This window comes from Eutrigla gurnardus, assembly GCF_963514095.1.
Source record: "Eutrigla gurnardus genome assembly, chromosome: 23".
Classification (NCBI taxonomy): Eukaryota; Metazoa; Chordata; class Actinopteri; order Perciformes; family Triglidae; genus Eutrigla; species Eutrigla gurnardus.
The window spans coordinates 7,438,100-7,463,377 of record NC_139934.1 but is presented as its reverse complement, the minus strand read 5'-3'; the positions used below and the strand labels follow the sequence as shown (position 1 = coordinate 7,463,377).

The window sequence follows — 25,278 nt, the reverse complement described above, 5'->3', positions numbered from 1 at the left end:
AAAACAAATGATAACAAGTGTTTTTTATTCATCATAGGCGCATGAAACACTTTAATGTAACATTTTATTTTCAATGTAGGTTCGATATATACAGTAGCTTACAGTTCTTAATACCTTTATTTTGAAAACCGGAAGTAATACGATGTTTCTCCGCATTTACCGCAATGCTGAGAATACTTGTACACTCGAAATTTAAGTGCGGCTGATTTGACCACGGAGATCGGAGTTGCGGCTGGCTTGACCGCGGTCTCTTATTTTATTTATTTAATTTATAACAGTTTTATATTTCACGTGTTTGTTTTCACCGTCAATTTCGGTGCAAGGCTGTACAGCAACATGTGTTACCTTAGCAAACGCTAACTTCGTTTGCCTTAGTATCAATCTGTGTGCGTTTTGCATTTTGTCGCCTTTTTTTTTTGACAATGTATGCCTGTGCTGTGTGCCATGCAATGCTAGTATGCTGTCCTGTTACAGAGGCGTTTCAATAAAATACAATCAATTTTGTACCATTTCAAATTAAGCCTATTTTTATGGATTTCTGGCAAACCACCCCCACTACAGCACCCCGAACCACTCACTTCCCACCACGGCCCTGCGTGGCCGCGCTGCTTCGCGCCGCCTCGGCGGTCGGTGTGATCCGAGATGAGGAGAGGAGCGCTGCGCAAGCCCGGCGTGCGCGCACACAAACTCTGTGAAGAAATCCGAGTGATTTGCTGAACTTATAGAAGAGATGCTATGCTGTTTCTAAAGTGCGAGCAGGTCGCGTCACTCGACTCACAAGGAGAAAAAATCTGAACTAATTCACGTTCTTTATTTACAAACGCGTTGCGTTCAGTCCAAAGTTGACAGAAAAATGAACGTGTTAAATGAACGCGTTCTTTTGAACTCGTTCATGGTTAACACTGACCATAAGCATGATCGATTATAAATAGGTAGAGTAGGACTTCTCATTACTTTGACGTACAGTTTGAAGATTGTAAAAGAATAAACTTACAGTGTCGAAACGCAGCCCGTGAACACGACTACACTACGGAGGACACAGGAAATAGGAAGTAACTTATGATGAGGAGAAATATTTCACAGTTACGAGCAGAAAGAAAGTATTTTTTGCCCTCATTACTGCCTCACAGGCAACATACACTCAGTTCGGAGCACATGTGACTGGTGTTGAGGCTGAGCCTTAAGGGACACCTGCAGGCAAGAGTCCTGGAAAGAGGAACTCGGACAAAATCATTTAATCTATATTTTTATTTATAGTGGGTGTTTCTCCTTGAACTGAACAATCAAAACATGATCGTAAGTAGTTTGTGTATTCATAATACATAACATCCCTATTTGTTTTGTTACTTCTGTCATTATAGAAAGCACAATAAGCTATTTTACCATAATTCATTTGGTTTATTTAATGTAAATACATGCAAAAGAAAAAACCGGGGGAACCTGTCACCTGTGCCAACTTAACTCCAAACAGATGATGTGTTCATGGGTAAGTCAATGTAGCTCATCTGTATTTATGATGCCACAGCCTTAAGCTCATTTGCAGTGTGCAGTTATATTGAACTGTGAGCTGGGGTTTGATATGAAACTTGAATGACGTTGATGGCATCACATTGTGTGCTTGTTGATAAATTTAAGTTGTGACCCATAAAACCAAAACACAGAGCTGGTGGACACCAAAACGCTCCATCGAACCGAGAGGCACTGTAGTCGTTCGTCATTATGATCGACCTCTTTCCAATTAGGATTTACGAAGGATATTTACAAAAATGTTTAGTTTTCTTCATTATTGGACAAACAAATGATGTACTTTCATCCTATTTATTCATCTGAATCCGCTGACCTAATTTCTGGTAGAGTCAAAAACTAAACGTTCAATTACGTCAGTACTCCAATAACTGTGGTTATGTTTTCAAACCTGTGAGTCGGTTTAATTTCCCTGACATCACTAAATGGATAAAAAGGGCTTCTATCTGCTTTGTCACATATAGTTGCTTCAGACTAAAAGGTTATTCCATTCATGTGTTTGTCTACAAAGGCATTAGCTATATCTAGTCCTGAATATTTCACCTCCAAACACAATAAACCACTTCTTAATGTTTTACTGTATGCAATATAATATATAGCACCTACAGTAACATTTTCAATGTAACAACTCCACTCGAAGGGCTGGGATCTCTGCCACAATATTTAAAGGTTTGTGCTTTCAAGACATTCCCTGTATGGAAAAAAAGCAAAGGGGTGTGATACTTTATCACGGCCAGAGGGAGGCACTGTGGGACCATCAGAACACAGAACCCCATTGCTGATAAGGCAACAAACTGTACATTACCAAACGGTATGAGGACATGAGGTAAGTGGCATAAAGATGAGAAACCACACCTGTCACATGCCTGTCAAATGAGAACTAAACTAAATTGTGAATATGTTTTCTCTCTCAGGTTCTGGTGTATAATTTTGGGTTATAAAACCATTAGTACAGGGGATATTAAACCGAAAGTCACCTCCAATAGATCAAATCTCAAGTCTTTCCAGACACTTTTAGGAGAATACCAGCCTCCTTGGAAATAGGTTTTGAGTAATTTTAATACAAATCTAACGCTACGTATTTAAAAGAAACACCGTATATCGTGAAGTATTCGGAAGTAAAGCTAAAATGCAGCACCCCTGAAGACGAGTTAACAATTATAAATACACGGAAATGGAATTCATATAGACGATTTCTTTCACAATAAAAGCAGGAAGTCATAGTAAAAAAAGTAATTGAGATCATTTTTGATACAATACAAATTACGTTGAAAATATGATATTTATCTCTTATAGCTTCAGCATTAGCGAATTGGGCCTCAATTCTAACTGTGTATTATGATACAAATGTTGGGTGCATGGAGATGGGGGAAATTATCCTCAACTGATATTATGCCATAACCATAACATGCCAAAAAACACATTTTACAATCATGTATTAATGAACAGAAGCTCAAGCTCTGGCTAACACACTTGTTTTATTCATGATAAAATGTAAAGATCTGTTCAGATGTGTGTGTGACAAACATGCAGTGGCATTGCACGTCCATGTTTTATGTGTATTTTTGCTTGTATGTCTCCATTCAATGTCGTCAAAGAACAGAATGAATGCTCATACACAACACATGGTTCACAGACATTAAGGACATAATTACAATTGCAAACCAAAAACAAAACCTCAACACATCACCACAATCAAAAAAACTAAATCAAATAACCCCATACATTTGCAAATCTAATAACCCACATTTTCTACACCCAATTAATTATCATTCAAAGTAATACCTACATCCATACAGGTACAGGTATGTTCTATCCAGTTGCTCAAAAACGTAAATGATACAAAACATTATTATTTGTCCCAGCTCTGTTAAAGAAAGAAATCAACATAGGATAAGGTTTGTAATGGAATTTGAATTTTGGATGTTTGTAGTTTATAATCAGAATATTTGTCAGGCTAGACGCCGATCCGCATCTCCTCTTCTGACTGTTATGCTATGACGAAAATGAATGCCTGTTTGTAGATGATATGAACATGAGTGCCACATTGACATAAGATAATTTCAGGACTATGACGCCTGTGTTCTGTAAATCTTGACCTTGCCTGTACATCTTGTCTTTGTAAGATAGGACATGATCCGTCCTTTGTCCATGGTTCCTCCTCCTTAAAAGGGAGATTGTTGTTAGACTCAGGGTCGTTCCTGCTGAGTCTGAACCTTTGCATCAGAAGGCAGGGGTGAACAGTACTTTCTTCTGCAGATGAGAATACTTAGTGGAATAAACCTCGGAGAAAAAGCTGATCCTGGTTGTTGATCTTTATTGGGCAGATTCATTTTTCCACAACAATTGGCGTCCCTGGGTGGGCACCAAGAGTGAGAGGCACGTGCGGACAGGACTGACGGTGAAATCTGTGCACAGTGGAGCGACGCTCCTACTCCAACCTCGGCATAAAATCCAGCTGGGACGTGGGGGCCTAACGTCCAACTATCGGGCGTGCTCTCTCACTGTTGGTGCCCGCGAACCTGGTGGAGGGATCTCTTCAATATTCTCCGGTGAGTTTCTTTTCAAATTGTGGGCCAAAGACGAGGGTTGAGGTACAGTTCGAGTCTGTCAAGTCCCCTCCTCTGCAGGTGGTTCGAGTCCACTTGTTATTGACGTCTGATTGTGGTACCAAAGACGAGGGTTCCAGTCCCTCCTCTGCAAGTGGTTCGAGTCCACTTGTTATTGACGTACAGTGCGAGTCTGTGCAAGGGTCGGCCAGCAGCTTGATCAACTGCTCTTTTCAGTTCGAGTCTGTTAAGTATAAGGTTTGGTAAAAACGTTTGTCTCACGGACTAGTTCCGTTTGGAGGGATTTACAGCAACGTTTTCTTTGGTTGTCTTCGAGTGGGGATGTGCATATCGGTCCGCCAGTATCGATACTTCCAGTTTGGAGTGAGTTTTGTTTAGAATCAGTCTTCACATCAAAATATCGATTCCAAGTCCACTTTTGCAGGAAATATTAATGCATTGTAAAAGTCGTAATTTTCATATACACATGGACATCCAACAGTATCAGTGTCTGTATTAGTATCGGTGATACCAGCCTTGGTATCACCTGGTATTTGGACCGAAAGGAAGACAGTGGTATAAGCACATCCCTATCTTCGAGCCAGTAGGACAGCTGAGTTAGCTGGCAGATTTGGCCACTGCCAGTGTTATTCACCCAGACGGGTTAAGTCCGTTCAACAAATGGGTGATAAGCGCTTTTTTCTTTAGAAGGGACCCTATAGCTTGCATTGTGTGAAGTAGGTGCCTTGCGAGGACCAGGACCTAGTGGTCATTTTCTGTGTGTTGTTCTCGTTTGTGCCCTTTTCATCGTTTTCCATCTCTAATTATCCTTTGCCTGTATGTCTGTGTGTGTGGTGGAGATTGGAGAAATATATTATAAGTAATATTAACTGTGAATAGGGACCTTGTGGTATCCCAAGGTCTCATCAACAGCGCTCCCCCTCTGCCCTCCCTTCCTCCGCTGCAGGGGAGAGAGAGAGGAGAGAGAGAATAGAAAGGGAAAAACCCTTTCCTCAAAAGTTTTGTTGCCGTTTGTTTTTTAACTCAGCCTACGGACTGTTTTCAAGAACAAAAACAAAATCAATCAAACAATTGGCATACCGGTTCGACTTTAACGAAAGCCTAAATTAAACGCGAAAATGGGGTCAGCACAAAGCAAACGGGATAATGGCCTGGCTCTTAGCCCAAACCTCCAGTATATGATCACAAACTACGGTGAATCTTGCGTCGATCAATTTGAAATTTGGGTCACTGAGTGCGGTTTTCCCGATAGAGGCAGTCTTAGTGTCAGGCAATTGGAAATTCTAAAAGGCAACCTCAAGCAAAGGGAGTCGGGTTCAGATGGGCGAACGCCGTTCGGAAGGGTGGGGCGATGGCCTACGTCGCCCCCGGCCGATTGAAAGGGAGCAGACGGGCGCATCTGGATCAGAGACAGACCCCCATCCCGACCATGGGACACGTGAGCACACCAGCACACCCACACAGCCTACACAAGACAATTGCAGTTCCATACTCAAGGCCATTGATCACTTAGAAAACTCACACACATCAGAAAACAGAAAACTTGACGGAATGTATGCCTCACTAAACTCTAAGCTGCCTATCGGAATTTACCCACAATAACACTCACTGTTGAAGGCACACCCCTCACTTTTTTGGTAGATTCAGGAGCAACAGAGTCTGTTATACGACACGCAGAGTTCAAAACAACACCTGAATTGAGCGGTAGATGTGCAAAATCTGTCGGGGCCTCGGGTACCTTGGTGACAGAACAATACACTGTCCCACTGACATGTGTAGACAAGCTGAAGGGCAGTTTTAAACATTCTTTTCTTTTGTCGACTTTATGTCCGATAAATCTTGTGGCGAGAGACCTTATGTGTGTTTTGGGCGTAAACATAAGCTCAGGGCCAGAAGGCCTCACCATACTCAGAAACGTTTCACACAATCAGGCTTTTTTCACTTCCCTCGGCACAGAAATAACTTATCAGTATCAGTGGCACTTCTCCTCCTCAGACCTCGCTGCATAACAAACATACTCACACACACAGCTGCACTCACACACGCTGATGTCATGCACCACACAGACTTGTTTTGTGCTGCACACACTTCCACAGGGAAAGATGAACCATTTGAACAAACATGGTTTGGACAGAACAACCTGTGTGATAACCTAAAACTGCTCTATCTGTATTGGGATGACGCACGATGTGTAATCTCTGTGTGCCTGTCTGATATTTCGTTCAAAGTGCCGCAGTTCCCGTTTGTTTCCTTGATCAAAGGAGGGGATTCACAAATCTTGGAACCTTGGCTGAAAAAATGCATCGATGCAACTGAGTGGACACAAACGGATGACCCCAACACCGAGTATCATCAGGGGTTAAAGGTGCACCGAGTTAAAATTCAAAAGGCGATCGCTGCTCGAAGAACCGTCGAAATTAAACTTCAAAACCCAAAGGTATCTCACGCACCACACCTCACACCTCCACACACGGGGATGATGGTCAATAATGTCAGTGACATCCCAGAGCTAAAACAGGTACCACCAGAGGTATGGGCACGACACAAACATGATGTAGGGTTGATAAAGAATGCTGAACCAATTGTAATCACTCCAAAATCCTCCTACAGGCCCTGCCAGCGGCAGTATCCACTAAGAGAAAAGGCTGTGGAGGGCATCAAACCGGTGTTTGAGGCCCTCCTCAAAGCAGGCGTCATCGTCCCCTGCGAAAATTCACCCGTCCGCACGCCGATATGGCCGGTGAGAAAGATTCGGCCTCCAGGCGCGCCAGATGAATGGAGGTTTGTTCAGGATCTGCAGGCGGTAAATGCAGCAATCCACGCGCGCGCCCCTACGGTACCAAATCCTCACACAATCCTCTCACAGGTCCCACCTGAAAGTAAGTGGTTTTCTGTTGTTGATTTGGCTAATGCCTTCTTCAGCGTCCCCATACATCCCGACAGCCAGTACTGGTTCGCATTCACATTTGAAGGTAAAACTTACACATTCACCCGTTTGTGCCAGGGCCTGTCCGAATCTCCCACCATTTTCAACGCCGCTCTGCGCGATAATTTAGAATCCTTAAGTCTGCCACAAAACAGCGCCTTGCTGGCATATGTGGATGATTTAATGATTTGTTCTCCCACACGAGAAGCCTGCGTGGCTGACACGCTGGCCCTGCTAAAACACCTGGCCGACAATGGCCACAAGGTCAGCTCATCCAAATTACAGTTCGCCTGTAATCAGGTCACCACTCTGGGGCTCCCTGATTGCAGCCGACCTTTTACACAAACTGTTGATGAGAAGGGGCACTACATGACTTCCGTGTTACTGCAGGACTATGGGGGGCAAAAAAGGCCTGTTGCCTATTTATCATCCAAACTTGATCCCGTGGCAGCCGGCCTTCCGGCTTGCCTCAGAGCTGTGGCCGCAGCTGAGAAAGCAGTCGTAGCTTCACGTGACATTGTAGGTTACTCTCCACTAACCTTATTAGTACCACATGCAGTCTCTATGATCCTTTTAGAGAAGAAAACTTCACACCTGTCCCCTGCGCGGTGGCTAAGATACAATACCATTTTACTGGAGCTGCCTAACATCACTGTACAACGCTGCACCATACTAAATCCTGCGACTTTGCTCCCCACAGCTGAAGATGGGGAGCCCCATGATTGTGTGGCTGTCATTAACGAAATCTGTTCCCCCAGACCTGACCTCCGGGAAACACCACTTGACAACCCCGACATGGAGCTCTTTGTGGACGGCTCAGCATCAAGGAACCTGGAAACAGGCCTCAACCAATCAGGGTTTGCAGTCACCACATTACATGAGACACTTTTGGCTGAGCCTCTCCCATCTAACTATTCAGCACAGGCTGCAGAGCTGGTGGCTCTGACTGAGGCATGCAAACTGGCTAGAGGTAAGACTGTCACTATTTTCACAGACAGCAGATACGCGTGGGGGGGTTGCCACTCCTTTGGACAAATTTGGGCCAACCGGGACTTTCTGACTGCATCGGGCAAACCCATCGCTCACCACAGACTGGTTGCTTCTCTCCTTGATGCTTTGCTGTTGCCACGTCACATCGCCATATGCAAATGCGAAGCACACACACACACAAAACAGACCTCGTTCACAAGGAAACGCCTGTGCTGATTCTGCAGCCAAGGTCTCTGCTAAGCAACCTTTGATAACACAGCTCGCTATCACTTCCAGCCCAGCTGTAACACCCGATGCAGACTTACAAGAACTACAGAGCAGAGCAACACAGGGGGAGAAACATGCTTGGAGACGGGCAGGCGGGGTGGTGAAACAAAATGTCTGGTATGGTCCCAACGATAAGCCCTGCCTACCAGGCTATTTGTTTCACTATTACGCTAAATTGACGCATGGTCAAGACCACGCGTCAAAAGAGGGGATGACACGTGACATCCAGAGACATTGGTTCACTAAAGGCTTCTCACTTTACTCCCAAAATGTTTGCAAAAGATGCGTGATCTGTGCAACAAACAATGTGGGCAGAGGCATCAGGGTCAGACAGAGCGCCCATCCCCCAGCAAGCAGACCGTTTGATCACCTACAAATGGATTTCATAGAACTAACACCAAGTGAGGGAAAGAAATTCTGCCCTGTGATGGTCGATTTTTTTTTCAAAATATGTCGAGGTTTTTCCCACTTCCAAACAAGACGCGTCGGCAGTGGCAAAAGCCTTACTTACACAAATTCTTCCCAGATGGGGAGTGCCCTCTCGGATTTCGAGTGACAACGGGACCCCTTTTGTAAATGCCGCGCTTAAAAGCATCAGCCAGTACCTTGGGTTCGACCTGAGGCGACATTGTAGCTATCACCCAGCTAGCAGTGGGGCGGCAAAACTACCCTGGACTAAGGCCCTCCCCATTGTGTTGATGTACATGAGGGGGAGAATGAGGTCCAGAAATAACCTCAGCCCATTTGAAATCCTGTTCGGCCGGCCTTTGCGAACCGGGATTGGGCCTGAGCTAAGACAACTCCCTGAGACAGGGCATTGTGAGGATGAAATGTTACGGTATTGCGCACACCTAACCTCTGTTCTCTCTGATATTCACAAACAGGTGAAAGACGCACTGCCAACACCCACCACACAAAAACTGCATAACCTGGAGCCAGGTGACTGGGTCGTGGTTCGAGATCTGAGAAGGAAAACTTGGCGATCACGAAGGTGGAACGGGCCCTACCAGGTGCTGCTCGTCACAGAAACTGCAGTAAAGATCGCAGAGAGAGCCACCTGGATCCACGCCAGGCACTGCAGAAGGATCCCAGAGCCATCAGCCGACGCTCCTACACAGGCCGATCAGAGAAAGCCAGATGGCATCGACCTTCAGCAGCCCGCCACTCCAGAACAGGGGGCGACGTCAGCTGCACCTGCTGACTACGCATCTCCTCCTGCTTCTCCTGCTGCAGATCGAGCCCTACTTCGGCCTCGCGGGCCTGGACCGACCAGAACTACCCACGGTGGACGTCGCCCCGGTCACCCGGCCGGAACAGAACGCCTGGTACCGAGCCGTCGCTCTGGCCGCCAGATTGGTGACGAATGAGAGTTGTTATGTCTGCGCCCAACTCCCCAATGGCGTGGGCACAGCACTGCCTGTGGCACCCTGGCCACTGAACATCTCTGAGACCATGGGGGTCATGGTGGCCTTCACCAAGCCTGTGGAATCACCAGAACGAATCATCACAAACCTTGCTCCTTGGTTGGAGGATTTGAACATCAGCGTCGTCAGCTACGAAGGATCCGCGGTGAGATTCAGAAATGTTACAACTGCTCTGAGTGAGGTGCACCATTCAATAATGACAACAAATCCCACACGGCAACGAGGAGCTGTGTGCTTTGTGAGAGAGTGCTGGACATCGCTTGACCACAACCTGGGCACATCCTTTTGTAACCAGACAGTCAAGGCCACGTGTGGCAGCGCATGGAACTCATGCTGCATACACCGAACCTGAGTGCAGGGGCATGAACCCTTACCTTGGCAGATTGAACCTCACACATACACACAGTCTAGGCAGAGAGGGGGAGGACAACCCCGTGGTAACCATGCCCTCTAGCGATGGGTTTGGTGCATTGAGACAGCATGTGTGGGTGTGTGGACAGCACGTCTATCAGTCCTTGAGACCAGGCTGGTGTGGGTCTTGCTATCTCGCCAGACTCTTGCCTTCTGTTGCCATTGTGCCGAGCCTGGAATATTTTCACACTCATTACAGTCACTACTACAGACCGCACAGGGCCAGGCGCACGGCAACACGTGTTTCACAACCCGAGAAGGGGCTCTCGGGAATCCTCCCCTGGTGGGGGACTGTCAACAATGCACATAAGATTGATGAAATATCCCTGGAACTCGAAAATCTGACTGAACTCACAGCTGCCGGCTTTGCAGCATTGTCCCCTGTTGTCCAGGGCATCAGAAACGTGGCTCTGCAAAATAGAGTCGCCCTCGACTTGACCCTAGCCTCACAGGGAGGCGTGTGCCATGTCATAGGGACAAAATGCTGTACCTTCGTGCCTGCAATAGATGACAACATGACCCATGTTGTTGCCCACCTGAACGAACTGTTACACAGAGAGAAAAGCAAGGACTCTGAGGCTTTTGAGGGCTGGGACATTTGGTCCTGGCTCACAGAGGGGGGATGGAAAGCCACCGCCATCAAATTCCTATCACCTGTGTTGATGGTTGTGGTTGTAATGTTGCTGGTCGTTTGTTGCGTACTGCCCTGCTGCCGAGCTCTCGTGGGTTCGGCGGTGAGCTCTGCCGTAGGACAGTACCCGAAAATCACCATTGTTCCAGATGAAGATCTGTGGGTACCGCCCTTTTTGGATTCAGATATTGAGTCAATCTGATATGTTAACTCACACATAGATGTTAGAAGGGGATCACACTACAACTTCATGCTTAATAATAAAACCCTTTTTGTGTGAACCTTGAAATGTAATTGTGTGCGAATTGTCTCACTCAGGGACCGCCTGTCTACCTGTCCGAACTTAGTTCCTTTACCTTCTACAGCTCAACCAGTCCGCTACAAAGGGGGAGGGTGGTTTAGAAGCCCTTCGTCTCAACCCGGTGAAGAATGGCAAACGACTTTGTCAGGGGGCTGTAGATTTTAGAAAGCAGCTGAGCTACGATGGTAGGTTATGGGGCCCTGAGGTAGAAATTTGTTCAGATACATGTATGTTATATCCTCACTCCACCTGCTAATCATATTTTGTGCATCATTTTCCCTGTAAGGTGAAGGTTTCAAAGCACCAGGTCACTACACATGACCTGTATGTTTGAGGGAAGGGTGGTCTGTATCAGAAAGAGAAAGCAGGGTTGGAGGGTTCTCTTTTTATAATTATCCATTTCTTTTTCCTTATTATTGGTATATTTGTGATTATTGTGCTCATAGCAGACATGTTATCAGTAGAGTATAGAAGTTTGTATACTCCTGGGAAAGAGGTTCTGTTCCTGGTACCATGATGGCAACTCCTGATATGAAATTGTTTAGCTTGTGCTTTTAATAGTATGATTTTCTTGTTTGATCAATATTGCTTGTTCACTATTTCCACATGCATGTGTAATGAAGAATGCAATTAAGAACAGCTTATGTTTTATTCTTTCATAATATAAAAGGCTTTTTCTCCAGGTTCAATGCATGCCCTGTTAAACCTTGCCGTGAATTAGAGACATTTAGAGACACAATTATAAATTACCTTTTCTAGTGAACATAAAATGTTCAAAGGGGGGACTGTAATGGGAATTTTGGATGTTTGTAGTTTATAATCAGAATATTTGTCAGGCTAGACGCCGATCCGCATCTCCTCTTCTGACTGTTATGCTATGACGAAAATGAATGCCTGTTTGTAGATGATATGAACATGAGTGCCACATTGACATAAGATAATTTCAGGACTATGACACCTGTGTTCTGTAAATCTTGACCTTGCCTGTACATCTTGTCTTTGTAAGATAGGACATGATCCGTCCTTTGTCCATGGTTCCTCCTCCTTAAAAGGGAGATTGTTGTTAGACTCAGGGTCGTTCCTGCTGAGTCTGAACCTTTGCATCAGAAGGCAGGGATGAACAGTACTTTCTTCTGCGAATACTTAGTGGAATAAACCTCGGAGAAAAAGCTGATCCTGGTTGTTGATCTTTATTGGGCAGATTCATTTTTCAACAACAGGTTCATGATGTAAATATAGAAATTACATGTAGGGCCTACCAATGTTGAACAATATATAGTATAATATGAATAAACTAATCATTACAAAAAATACAATAGCAATAATAATGCCAATTATTTTTAAAACCATTTCCCTCCCCCCTTTTACGTTAAAACTGAAAATGTCAGAAATGAAAAAGACACAGACATTATCAATGGGTTCAGACTCTGGGACTGGGACACCCAGAGGCTCCTCAGGGCTGAAGGACACCCTTGTAAAGCTGTTGTCGATGTCTTCTTCTTCAAACATTTCCTTCAAGGGGGTCTCTGAATTCCACCCTTGGATCTTTGCAAACGTGTAAACACATCCAAAGAGGCCAGGAAATATCATCTCCAGATCAAGATTGGTTACATCATCGGGACTGGAAAAAAAGAGAAATGTTTTATTTACTATTTAGTCATATTTTTAAGGAAATTGTGGGGAATGATATTACTTTCTAAATTGAACTGCAAGAAAATACTTTTTCAGGATGATTGATTGAAAACAAATATTAGGGTGAATATATGGTGCATAGTTTCAACAAGCAGTGGAATGTCATATTTTAATTGTTTTTAATTATTCTTCAGAATCATAAATTTGTATTTGTTTTAAATAAACAGATTAATTGACAGAACCCCAAAATAAATGGAAGTGGAAATAAGAAAATAAATGAAAGTGTATGATTATTGTTTCACAGTTGACCGATTATGAAGAATCGTTTAGTTTGTGACATTATAAGACATCATTTCACTCACGGGTGCTCATGGGCGTTTCGTATGAATCGCAGTAATGCCAGTGGGTTGTCAGGGTAGGCTTTGTTCTTGGGATCCATCTTTTGGACCAACTCTGGCGGAAACTACAACACCAAAAAACAAAAGGTCATGAATCGGAAAGTAGGAATACAACATACAGTTATGTTGGACTCACCTTATTTTTCCACTGTTTGAACAATCCATCCCCGGCACATTTTTCCAGTGAACAAATCAGTTCCTGATCAGCCCTTCTGTAGTTTACCACCTCCTTCCTGTTGCCAATCCTTTTTAAGTATTGAACTCTCCTGAAAAATAGTATATTTCAGGATATATGAATTGCAAAATGAACAGAACCTCAAAATGAAAATCTAAAATGAAATGGTGTTACATTTTATTTAAATATATGAATATATGATGTGAATATAATAATTCTATCCTTGATTAATAGAAAGCCATAGTGAAAGCGTTCCTTTCAGGTTCTGTTCCATGATTAAGGTAACCATTGTCTTTTGAAACATGGCCAGTCATTATGTATGTCTTGTAATTCACTATATACTGTACATGTAGATAAGAATGCAAATGATCCATCACTGTTTTAACAAATGCCATTTCCCATAAAACATCCTGGCTCAGCAAAAGAGGCTTGTCCATGGACAAATACAGGGGTCAGGGTTAGTTCAGACATGTCTGTAATGACAACATTCATGGTCCCCAGGGGATGAATCCTACTGACTCTGGCAGTCTCCATGACTTGAACTCTTATGCCACCTGCAGTTTGACATTTCTGGCTTTGATAAAATGTCTTAACAACTATTAAAGGGACAGCCATGAAATGTGGCACAGATATCCATGGTGCCCAGAGGATGAATCCTAATCATATTAGCTATGAAGACATTTCACGCTGGACTTCAAATGTCCATCCATATCTGGGCTTGATGAAAAGATCACCAGTAATTTGGGCAGATCGTCTGGGAACCATGATATTTGTACCAAAGTGATATTTCACTCTGGAACAAAGTTGTAGAATAAATAAATAAATAAACCTGCCATCCCATAGAAAATCTATATTTTAAAACCAATCTATTAATCAATCAGCATTTCTTTCTTACTTGTTGGGGGTCCAGAAGAAGGCATGAATCAAGCATTGCTTCATTGTAGGTCTGTTCTTTGGTTCTTTGTTGATCATCCACTCGATGAGATCCTTTGCCACCACGTCTTGAACACGGTCCAACGTGTAGTTCCCTTTAGAAATGTTGTCCCCACATTCATAGGATTTGTCACCAAACAGATGGTGTCCTCCAGAGAGGATAAAATAAACCACTATCCCTGCCACCTTTAGAAATGACAGAACATTTGGGCAATTAAGGAAGTATTTTTCACCAATTAACAATAGTGTAGCAGAAAGACTGACCTGTATATCGGTGCTTGCCTTGTAGGGTATGTCCGTGTTACCTTCTCTGGCTAAAGTCTCCCTGGCCATCCAGCATTTCGTTCCTCCATAGCGTGTGTGATGAGTTGTTTGGCCTTTGAGTAACTGCTTACTCCTGCCAAAATCAGTCAATATTGCGTTCCCAAACTCATCTGTAGGGCGGAAAAAAAAAAAAAATCACACAAACTCCAAAACTCTGCATGTATTCATATAGCCCTTTTCTAGGATTCAAACCACCGATCTTCCCAACGGCTCACTCTGCCTGTTTGAATGTGTGTGAATGGGTAAATAGAATGAATGTAGAGTAAAGAGCTTTATAAATGCAGGCACATTTACCATTTACCATAAATTAATCACTTAAATTTTAAGTTATGTATGTTAAGTGGTTAAAGGGATACTTCACCGGTAGAAACATCAATGTGTATTGAAAGTGGGTCATATATTTAGTCGCAATGCAAAATAAATTTAGAATTTGGTGCCTTCTTGACTGAGAAAAGGCAGACAGTGACTTGTTGTAGTCTTACCCACTCTAACCATAGCCGCCTCCGATGATGCCAAATGACGATATTTGCATCATCGGAGGCTCTTTTTCAGGATAGAAATACGGCGCTCTCGTCTCTGGGGGGAAATGAGTGAATGATGCACGGTTTCTGACAATACAAAGCTTAATGCAAATGTGGGAAGTATCCCATTAATTCCATCATGTGTACATTTGGAATTGTCTTACCTATCACAAAACTCTGTGGGTTCACATTTCCGTGGAGAATTGCAGGACTTTGACAATGAAGCACGTTTATACGCTTGAGAACTTGGTAAACAAGCTTCTTTGTCTGCAGACCACCATCATTTTTTATGATGTATTCCTCCAGGGTGTATTCATAAAGTTGAAGACCAAGATATCCAAAGTGCTCATCCTGCGAGGCATCGACATATCTCACAATAAATTGATGATCGAGTTTTGGAAGTCGTATAATTCCTTCTTCATTCTTCAGGACCTGATAGTTGCATTTAGACATTTTCTTAATAGCAACTTCAGTGCCATCAACTCTCAGCCCCAAGAAGACCTCCGTACCATAACTTCCCTTCGCTATGCGGAATTCTGCATCATTCACAAAAATCATGCTCCCAATTTTGGTTATTTTTCTTTCATCAGTATTCCAAAGCTTCTGTAATTTTGGTCTCCACCTCTTGCTCCTTGGTATCCATTCAGGTACTAAATTCCTGGCTGTGGTCAGATTGGTTTGAGGATTCTGCAAGGGCATGATACCATCAACTGGGATTTGGGGTTCTGTCATTTGTAACTCTGTGTCATCCAGTTTTCTGCTTCAAAGTTCCTGAGAAAAAGACAAAATGATGATGCTAAAGGTTAATAAGGTTAAAGGTACAAGTACGAAATCTAAAGCAACTGGCTGTAAAATCATCTTAATATGTCATAGAGACTCAGGAACAATGATCATATAACATACTGAACTCACCAACAACAACAGTACAGCCAAAATATTTGCATTTAAAAAAATATTTTGCGAATCATGTTTATGTTTTGAAAACATGTTTTGGCACGTGGCGCCACCCACCGGCGTCTACAAAGCATTGCAGTCAGTAGAGTCTCAGCTGCCAGTTTTGACTGAGCTACAATGGCGTAGGCAACGAAACCCAAAAGAGCTCGTTATGATTCACAAAAAATGCCAAGATAAAAACTGAGGCAAAGCGAGGGTCTATATAGGGGATGCATTTGAACGGTGGAGACAGTTGAAAGCTGAGAGGAATTTGAAATCGGATGCAGGATTGGCTACACTTCTCCTAGACAGCAGCATTAGCATTGTCCTGTTACGAGCTGTGCTGCTAACGTTTGTTTCTGTGATCGAAATGAGTGACGTTGTTACTCCGCTGTCAGGCTGCCTTCGGATACGCCAACAGCTCTGGCAACCTCCAGTCTGGAGGGGAGGGGGTGGAGGGGGAGGCGCATACGACTCACGGTAGTGTTTTGAATTTGAGTGTAGTACCATTTTTTGGCTACATTCTTACATATGGTGCCTTTAAGGTTCATCATTATGCTTCTTTTCACAAATTCATCATTTACATTTGTGTAGTAGTAGAACAATTGAAAATGTCAGTGCTTTTTGACGCTCGACTAAAACGTTGGACAAAAATGTAAAGCTTGACTTAAAATTCCTTATGTAAAAGTTGGTGACATGGTCCTGAGTCAGGGCGAGACTGGGACAATCATTTAGTCTGGAAATATACACGTGGATAATACATTCTACCTCTATGGCCCTGGTCCAATTAGTTAACAGAATATCTACAGCTTTGGACAACAAGGAACTCACAATTGGAGTGTTCATTGATTTATCCAAGGCTTTTGATACCGTTGATCCGAATATTTTATTAACTAAGCTTCAGGCTCATGGGGTACCTGGGACTGAGCTTGATTGGTTTAAAAGTTATCTGTTCAACAGGAAACAGTATGTAGTATGGAATGGAGCTAACTCGACTTACAGTCATCTACAGTGTGGAGTTCCTCAAGGTTCCATACTTGGACCTCTTTTATTCCTTATTTATATTAATGATCTGCATTTAATATCTGATGAAGCTCTTTTTATTTTGTATGCCGATGACACAAATATTTTCATTACCGATAAAGATGAACACAAGTTGATAGATCGAATGAATAGCGTACTCGATCGGCTGGATAACTGGTTCAAATTCAACAAATTATCCCTTAATGTAGAGAAGTGTGCTTATATGATATTTAAGCCTAAAAATATTATTCTATCCGATCCTATCCAGCCAATTTTTATGGCGAACAATGCACTTGCTAATGTTTCCAATGTTAAGTTCCTTGGGGTTTTTATTGACCATAAGCTCAATTGGAAAAAACACATATCACAGGTGTCCAATAAATTGGCTAGAAACATTGGGGTTATTAGACGAGTAAGACACGTGCTGTCAAGGAAAATTTGTATGGATTTATATTACTGCCTTATTTATCCCTTTATATACTATGGTAATATAGTATGGGCTAGTACATACAAAACCAGTGTAAATTCGATTTTTCTGTTACAGAAAAAATTTGTTAGATCTGTAACCAACTCCAGTTGGGACGCTCATAGTGCTCCATTATTTCGGAATCTGGAGTTGTTAAGCATATATGATGTGAATACTCTTCAGATCGGCACTTTTGTTTTCCAGTTTTTCAATAATTTACTTCCCTCTTCTTTTAACAGTTTTTTTTATAACTAGGTCACAGATCCATAGTCATCAGACCAGATCTGTAGATCTCCTTCACCGGCAATTTTTCAGAACAAATCTGGGACAGTTTTCTATTAGGGACAGAGGTCCAGTCGTTTGGAACAGTTTTCCAGCTACTCTACGTAAACACTCATCTTTAGCTACTTTCAATAAATATCTTAAAATGTACCTAATTTTAAAAGCCTATGATAATGTGATAAACTGAATGTATGCTGTATTGTCTTTTTGCTTGTTAGTTACATCTTTACTTTGCTTTTTTACTTTTACTCAAATGTATTCTCATTTTTGTAAAATTACTTTGTAGTTTCTTTATCTTTTTAATTTTTACTTTTGTTTGTCTTTCTTTTTCTTTTACTTTATTTTCTTTACCTTATTGTATTTTAATGTCAGGTGGACATCCTTAATAAGCCCTTCGGGGTTTCTTTTGTCCCACCCGTGCATCTATGTATGTCTATGCAAATCTTTTTGCCTTTTTTAATCTTGTTTATTTGCACAAATAAAAAACTAAACTAAACTAATAATATACCACAAGACTTTGCTGAAGACACTGATCACTTTTATTTTTTCCCAGTGTCAGAACTGTGGACGCAAGGGCGAGTTAGAAATTGTGGTGATTTCAGCTTTTCTTTGAAAATCCTTTTCTTGATTTGTATTTGAGTCAATGAGGAGATAAGACAGACGTGGCCGCGCTTAGAGGTTGCTAATTCAAATTCTGTAAATCTCACAGATTTTTTGAGCACATTGTGAGAGACAGGAGAAGTTTGTCTACAAAATTGGAAAATATAACGTGTGTAGAGTGTAAATTGTGGCCGGGAGAAGTTTGGAAAGAAAAAAAATCTGAAGTATTTTGGGCAGGCCCGGTTCTACGGGGGTGCATAAGCATGCATTGCACCCCAAAAAAATAGTTTGCACCCTCAATTAAAAAAAAAAAAAAAAAGATTTTCATTTTTAGAAATATGATAAAAATAATAAAATACTTGCTCACAAAACAAATTGTAGTTAAACTTGTGACAATTTCCATTAAATACCGTTGAGATATGAGCTTCCAACATCACTCTGACTGTTCACCAAACTGTCAAAATCACTCCGCATTTATGTATGGTGTTTTGTTTATATGTTGCTTGGCAACAGTCCGCTCAGTGGGGATCTATTTTTGTTGGCGGAAGCAATTTCATCCGTTTATATGATTAAATAAACAAACAAATCACAATCTATTGTCAATTATTATTATTATTAACAGTACATTTTACGAAATATAACTGTTGTATAAAGTAATATCACGCTCGAGGTCGAAATGTTGTCGCTCTATATCAGCGCTGCTGTGATAGCCTTCGGCGGCCGGTGGCCATCACACATCAAAAACCTATCTCATATCCAAAGCTATCTAAGATATCAATAAGCTAATGTTGCAGCTGAAATGTTCTCCACATCACAAGATATGATACCATCTTTTAAGCACAGTAAATGTTTGTTGTCCCAACATGTCAGTAGAACTACGCAGAAGTGCTTGTCTATGGTAGAGAGGCCTGTGTGTATAAAAGCAAAGTCTGAACTGAAGCTGGGTAGCTGGTTTTAGTATAGTACTGGTGCACCCTCTGTAATCTCAGATGCACCCCAAGGCATTCTGTTCTGGAACCGGGCCTGATTTTGGGTGCGTCACACTATAAACGATGATGTCACCCACTCTAACCCAGAAGGTTCCACGCAATACACACTCATTATAAACTCTGATCAGGTCTAAAATAAAAAAAACATAAACTGTGATTATAGGAAAACTGTAAAAGATATGAAAGTGAAAAAAAGCAGTTGGTTAAAAGCACTTCCACCAACTAGGAAAAAATCCACAGGATAACAATAGGTTAGCATATGCTAATAGATTAGCATAGCCGTAGGGGCCTGTGCTCGGTGCGATTGCCCCGTGGCCCTAATTAGCACTTGTAGCTAACTCTGGCTTGTTTACAGCAAGTAACTTGTCTGTTAATTAATGATCATTGTCCCTGTCAAATAAATAAACAAATAAATAAAATAAACTTACAGTGTCGAAACACAGCCCGTGAACAAGCAAAACTTGTTTTTCTTTCTGCCGCGACGTTTGTTCCTTCGGTTTACTTCTTGCGCTCCTCCCAGGACTACACTATGGAGGATACAGGAAATAGGAAGCAACTTATGAGGAGAAATATCGGCATAGTGACGAGCACAATGAAAGTATTTTTTGCCCTCGTTATTGCCTCACAGGCAACATATAATCAGTCAGGAGCACACATGACTGGTGTTGAGGCTGTACACAGCCATAAGGGACACCTGCAGGCAAGAGTCCTGCCCTACTAAAAAAAACAGCAGGTTGATGGTTTTAGCTGGTTGTTGGTTTTAGATGGTCTTAGCTGGTAGAATAGGTATATGGTTTTAGCTGGTTCAATAGGCTGGTTGATGGTTTTAGCTGGTCTTAGTGGTTTTAGCTGGTTGATGGTTTTAGATGGTCTTAGCGGGTGGTGGATGGTTTTAGCTGGTTCAATAGGCTGGTTGATGGTTTTAGCTGGTCTTAGTGGTTTTAGCTGGTTGATGGTTTAGATTGTCTTAGCTGTTTCAACAGGCTATTGGTGGTTTTGGATGGTCTTGGCTGGTTGATGGTGTAGAAGCTGGTTGAATAGGCTGGTTGATGGTTTTAGACGGTTTGAGCAGGAAACAAATTATGTGTGCATGGTTGGGGTGGGGGATGAGAGTCAGTTAGTGTGTTGTGTTTAAATTGAAACGTACGTAAGGGCAGAGGCGGTCCTGGCTGGATTTACGCCCTGGGCGAACCATCCCTTGCAACGCCCCCCCCCCCCCCCCCCCCCCCCCACCTCGTCGCCAAAAAAAAAACATTTTAACATCATTAACTTTTGCATGACCTTTTGCCAACACCGTCCGTTCGCCCGTCAATCAACCGGAGTCACGTGACATCACGTAAATAAATTCACGGAGATTGACACAGATTTTTTTTTTTTTTTTTTACATTTTTCACATAACCCAATTAATTACATGTAGGTATATGGGTCTATGTTAATTTTAGGAATGAAATACAATTTATTTGGCAGCAGTTTGTGTTGTGTGGTGGCCTAGGATCAGTCTATCCCCCGCCCCCCTCCCTCTTGCCGACCTCTGCAGTCGCAAGTTGATCCCCCGCCGCCCCCCTCCCTCTTGCCTCTTCTGACACACACACATAACCTGTATGACTCTGACTCTCAGCAGCAAGTTGGTGGAGTGGGCGCCCAAGCGCCCACTCCACCAACTTTGACATGGAAATGAGCGGCGGTAGTATAGAGATATGGCGACAGTTTTTTTATTTATTTATTTTTTTTTTGGAGGGCGCTCGCTCGTGCGCCCTCACATAGATTGCGACCTGGGCGGTCGCCCACATTGCCCATAGCAAAAACCGGCCCTGCGTAAGGGGCCTGCAAGCCCCCTTGCGTTGTGTCGACGCGGAAGCATAACTTGGGCTTAAGTTCCGCGTCGACACAACGCAAGGAGGCTTGCGGACCCCTTACGTCCTTGCGGACCCCCCTTAAAGCCCAAGTTATGCTTCCGCGTCGACACAACGCAAGGGGGCTTGAGGACCCCTTACGTCCTTGTGGACCCCCCTTAAGCCCTGATTATGCTTCCGCGTAGTGATCATGCAACGGCCACGCAGTTGGCTGTGATTGGTCCGCTAACTACATCCGCTATCCGGTTTCCACTCATAAACACCGCCATTTAAACTTTTAAAAGGCTACTTTTATTGTTTTCACCTCGTTTTATTGTTTTCACCTTGTTTTATTGTTTGCACCTTGTTTTATTGTTTGCACCTTGTCGCTTTTGCACAAAGAAATAAAACACCAAGTTCTGAAAAATTGTGGATGTTTAAAGCCGGAAAGTAAACAAATAACTATAACGAGGCTAACGACGATATACGTTAAGAGTCTCGGTCGGTCGGTCAGTCTTTACAAAAAACATAGCGCCCTTTACCGGTGTGGCATTGAATTGCATTTCGACACGTAAACCCAACGCAGAACCATCATGGTCTCCAAGCAACTGCGTGGCCATTGCGTGATCACTACGCGGAAGCATAACCGGTCTGACGGCGATGTAAAGTTGTGTGCATTTTACCTATACAACATACACTTGAGCTGACGTAAACATGTTTAGGTGAGCCTTGTTTTAGGTGGTTAATTTGGCTTTTTCTCTGGACCCCGTTCACTGAGCGTCTGGGGCGGCTCTCTACTTCTCCAAACTCTGCGCTGATCGATATGGCTGGGAACAGATCTACTACAGATATGTACTTTATGTAACCCACATGATTACTGAACCAATTTATGTGACTTGAATGTGGTATTAGCCCGTGCTCAGTGTCATGACTGAACGTGACCTCACTCTGAGCTCAGTCTGTTTATTAAGGGAAAATCGCGTGAGTGTGCCTGAGAGAGAGAGGAGCCAGTTTCACCGTGGCTCCCCCTTTTCTTTTTCTTGTTGCTAACAACGTTAGCATGCCACTTTCTGAGTGCCGTTGGCTCACTAAACGTTACCAACTACCAACGTGACTTAACATCTGTGTTCACGGCGTCGTGGACACGTTTGTGATTAAACCGCTGTTCTCTGGTTTGTGTTTGTAGAGCTGTCGGACATCGGCGATATTGAACGGAGGTCCAACCTGCAGGGCCCACTATTTCAAAAGTGATCTGACTGGATTATAGACAAAAAACCGATGACCTGCTGTGGCACGAAGCCTTCCGCGTATGCGTGAGCGTCTCGCTGCCTGTGAGTTGTTGGATTTTGAATAAAGTGCTGGAAAGTGTTTGAAATTGTAGTTGCATTATTTTCATGTATTATAGCTTGATCAGTGACACAATTAGATAAATTTTTTCCATCCTAATTTGTCTCCCTTTATGTAGAAGGCTCTCACTAAACATAATTGTGGTAATTTAAAGCAAAATAGCATCTGATTTAGTTAAGTAAAATAATCAGTTTGTACACAAACATAGCCAAACACTTTTGCTACACCTTAAATGTTCTTAAATTACTCTAATTTGTTTCAAGTAATGCACTGACAATTTAGATTAAGTGTAGAGAACATCTTGAGTAACAATATCTAGGAGAAGCGGAGCTGAGACATTGTCAATGCAAGTCAAATCCATCTCTGAGGTGGGATCCAAATGATCCTGAAATTTTGGTATCAAGCTGATCCAGATCTCTGCCTTACGTTTTGAAATACCCAAATCCAGCCCTTTATCTGGATTCAAGGGAGGATAGGATTACCAAAGCTGAATCCTGATCTTCAGTATCGGGATTCTCTGGATCTGTGTTGAAATACCCAGTTTTCAGATCAGATCACGATTTAATCCAATCCGACCAGGATAATCCAGTCGGATCACTTTTGAAATACTGGGCCCAGATGACTAAACATCAAACACTCATCATTGATATTGACCACACACTGCTCTACGCTTTAAAAATGTTGTGATTTTAGTATTTTGTGTATTTTATTGTTGTATTATTTGCCAAAATAAACACTTTTTCTGAAGAGACATGTCTGCTATGCTTGAAATGAGCACTGCGGGGAAGCCTCAGACGTATACAGTGACGTAATGACGTGGCTCTCTAGTCGGTGGAAACGCAAACAGGTCCTCAGAAGGTTCGCAAGTTGAACCAACTGCGAACCAGCACGGGCATCGGCCCGGTTCTTGAACTAGGTTCGCGTTGGTGAAAAAGGGGACAACTCCGATAAGAACCATACTACATCCGAAGGGGCTAGGCCTTGAGGTTAGCTGTTGATATTAGCATGATGTGAGAAAATTCCTTTCATTGAAGTATGTTCATAAAACCAGTCGGAGTCCCCGATATGTTTCCTAGCGTTTTAAACCCACTGTGGTACCTGCAGTATCATTGTGAACCTGGAAAAGTAACTGAAAATAGAAGCGAATGCTAATTGCGGCTAGTGCCGCTAAGCTAACTCAGGTATTACTTTTAATGGGAATGCTAATGGTGTAGCTGGTTATGCTAAATTGCTACTACTGGAGCATATAAGAGAGAAAGAGATGGCATATGATGCATATTTGTGTTGATATAATGTCAGTTGTGATAGAAAAAGTACTTTTGATTAAAGTAATGTGCATAATGTTTTTTGCTGCACTAACGTTGTTAAAAATATATATAATCTATGATTAAAGATATGTAGGTGATGTGATAGGTAATTGTCATGGTAAAATACTTATCCTGTACTGTAAAAAAAATACATTTACAATGCTTTGAATGCTGTATTTCCTGCATCTGGGTATAGATATGGAAGATATAGAGTGAAATAGAGTGAAAAGTAAAAAGATGTCATGATTTGAATAGAGAGTAATGGTTATTGTTCTGCACTCTGTGTTTTGCCGGATTAGGACTTTATTCAGATTCCGAACGGAGGAGGTTTGGTGGCGAGCCAGAACGGACGAGCGACTCAGACGGAACGGTGCACGGTCTGGCCAACTGTGGGATCCACTCCGAGGAACTTTAGACATCATCTCACTTAACTCGCGATACAGATAAGAATATAACACAAAAATCTACCCGGGTAGTATGAACAGAACTGAAACTGAACTCCGACCTTCTACAAAGAAGGAGGGACACTTTCTTTTTTAACTTTTTTATTTAATTACTTTTGAACTTTTTGAAAGACCTCTATTTTTTATTTTGTGTGTCTTATTTTCATACACTGCAAAATATTACTTACCTGTGGAAATAAACTGTCAACTGTGAACTTCATGCTATCGTGTTTGAATAACTATTACCAGCTCTCCGAATCTAGAGAGATTGTAGGTGTCATAGTGTGTTCTTTCGATCTGGCTAAAGGCGCTACATTTATATGACCCCACTTCAAAAAACCTGAAGCAGCCAAGACAGGCTGACCAAGCAAGACCAGCTAAGACCACCCTGACCAGCTAAGACCAGCCCAACCAGCCTGACCAGCTGACCAAAACCTAGCTAAAACCATCAAACCAGCTAAGACCAGCTGACGAAAACCTAGCTAAAACCATCAAACCAGCTGACCAACTAAGACCAGCTGACCAAAACCTAGCTAAAACCATCAACCAGCTTAAGCTGGTTTTAGCTGTTTTTTTTAGTAGGGTGGAAAGAGGAACTCTGACAAAATAATTTAATCTATATTTGTTTTGTTATTATAGAAAGCACAATAAGCTATTTTATCATAATTTATTTGCACGATTTATTTAAATGTAAATACATGCAAAAATGCAGTTATATTGAGTTGAACTGTGAGCTGGGGTTCGATATGAAACTTGAATGATGTTATGGAGGACGGTGGCATCACGTTGTGTGATGGTTGATAAATTTAAGTTGTGACCAATAAAACCAAAACACAGAGCTGGTGGACACCAAAACGCTCCACCGAGAGGCACTGTAGTCGTTCTTCATTATGATTGACCTCTTTCCAATTAGCATTTACTGATTTCATACATAAATATATTGATTGTTGCAGCTTTAAGATCCAAATGGCCTTCACCAAGGCAGAAACAGCCTTTTCACATAATATCCTCATGACCAATGAATCATAA

General features: G+C 42.5%; 3 protein-coding genes across 6 annotated transcripts in view; 1 reads left to right on the top strand and 2 right to left on the bottom strand.

The window, feature by feature from the left end:
• LOC311009448 (serine/threonine-protein kinase/endoribonuclease IRE1-like) overlaps positions 1-19,809 on the bottom strand; it is a 38,378-nt gene extending 18,569 nt beyond the window's left edge. Inside the window, exon 1 of the mRNA XM_084003628.1 lies at positions 19,749-19,809. The gene's annotated coding sequence lies outside the window, so the exon portion shown is untranslated. The remainder of the gene's footprint in view (positions 1-19,748) is intronic.
• Positions 1-25,278, bottom strand: part of LOC311009440 — a 41,167-nt gene that overhangs the window by 7,484 nt on the left and 8,405 nt on the right. Inside the window, exons 5-7 of one of the 4 annotated variants that reach the window (XM_084003607.1) lie at positions 13,211-13,340; positions 13,039-13,139; positions 12,271-12,665 (exon numbers count right to left, since the gene is read on the bottom strand). The exons of 1 other annotated variant lie outside the window; for it this stretch is intronic. In XM_084003607.1, the coding sequence (XP_083859733.1) occupies positions 12,287-12,665; positions 13,039-13,139; positions 13,211-13,340 (610 nt within the window). In that variant the 3' untranslated portion in view covers positions 12,271-12,286. Of the gene's footprint in view, positions 1-578; positions 977-12,270; positions 12,666-13,038; positions 13,140-13,210; positions 13,341-25,278 lie in introns of those variants that run through there. 2 more of the 4 variants (XM_084003608.1, XM_084003611.1) reach the window with 2 other exon arrangements.
• Positions 5,213-9,088, top strand: LOC311009040 (uncharacterized protein; the record flags this gene model as incomplete). The annotated part of the gene is made up of 3 exons (XM_084003015.1): positions 5,213-5,288; positions 6,323-8,701; positions 9,005-9,088. The coding sequence occupies 2 exons, from the start codon at positions 5,213-5,215 to the stop codon at positions 8,224-8,226; spliced, it is 1,980 nt and encodes a 659-aa protein (XP_083859141.1). The 3' UTR covers positions 8,227-8,701; positions 9,005-9,088.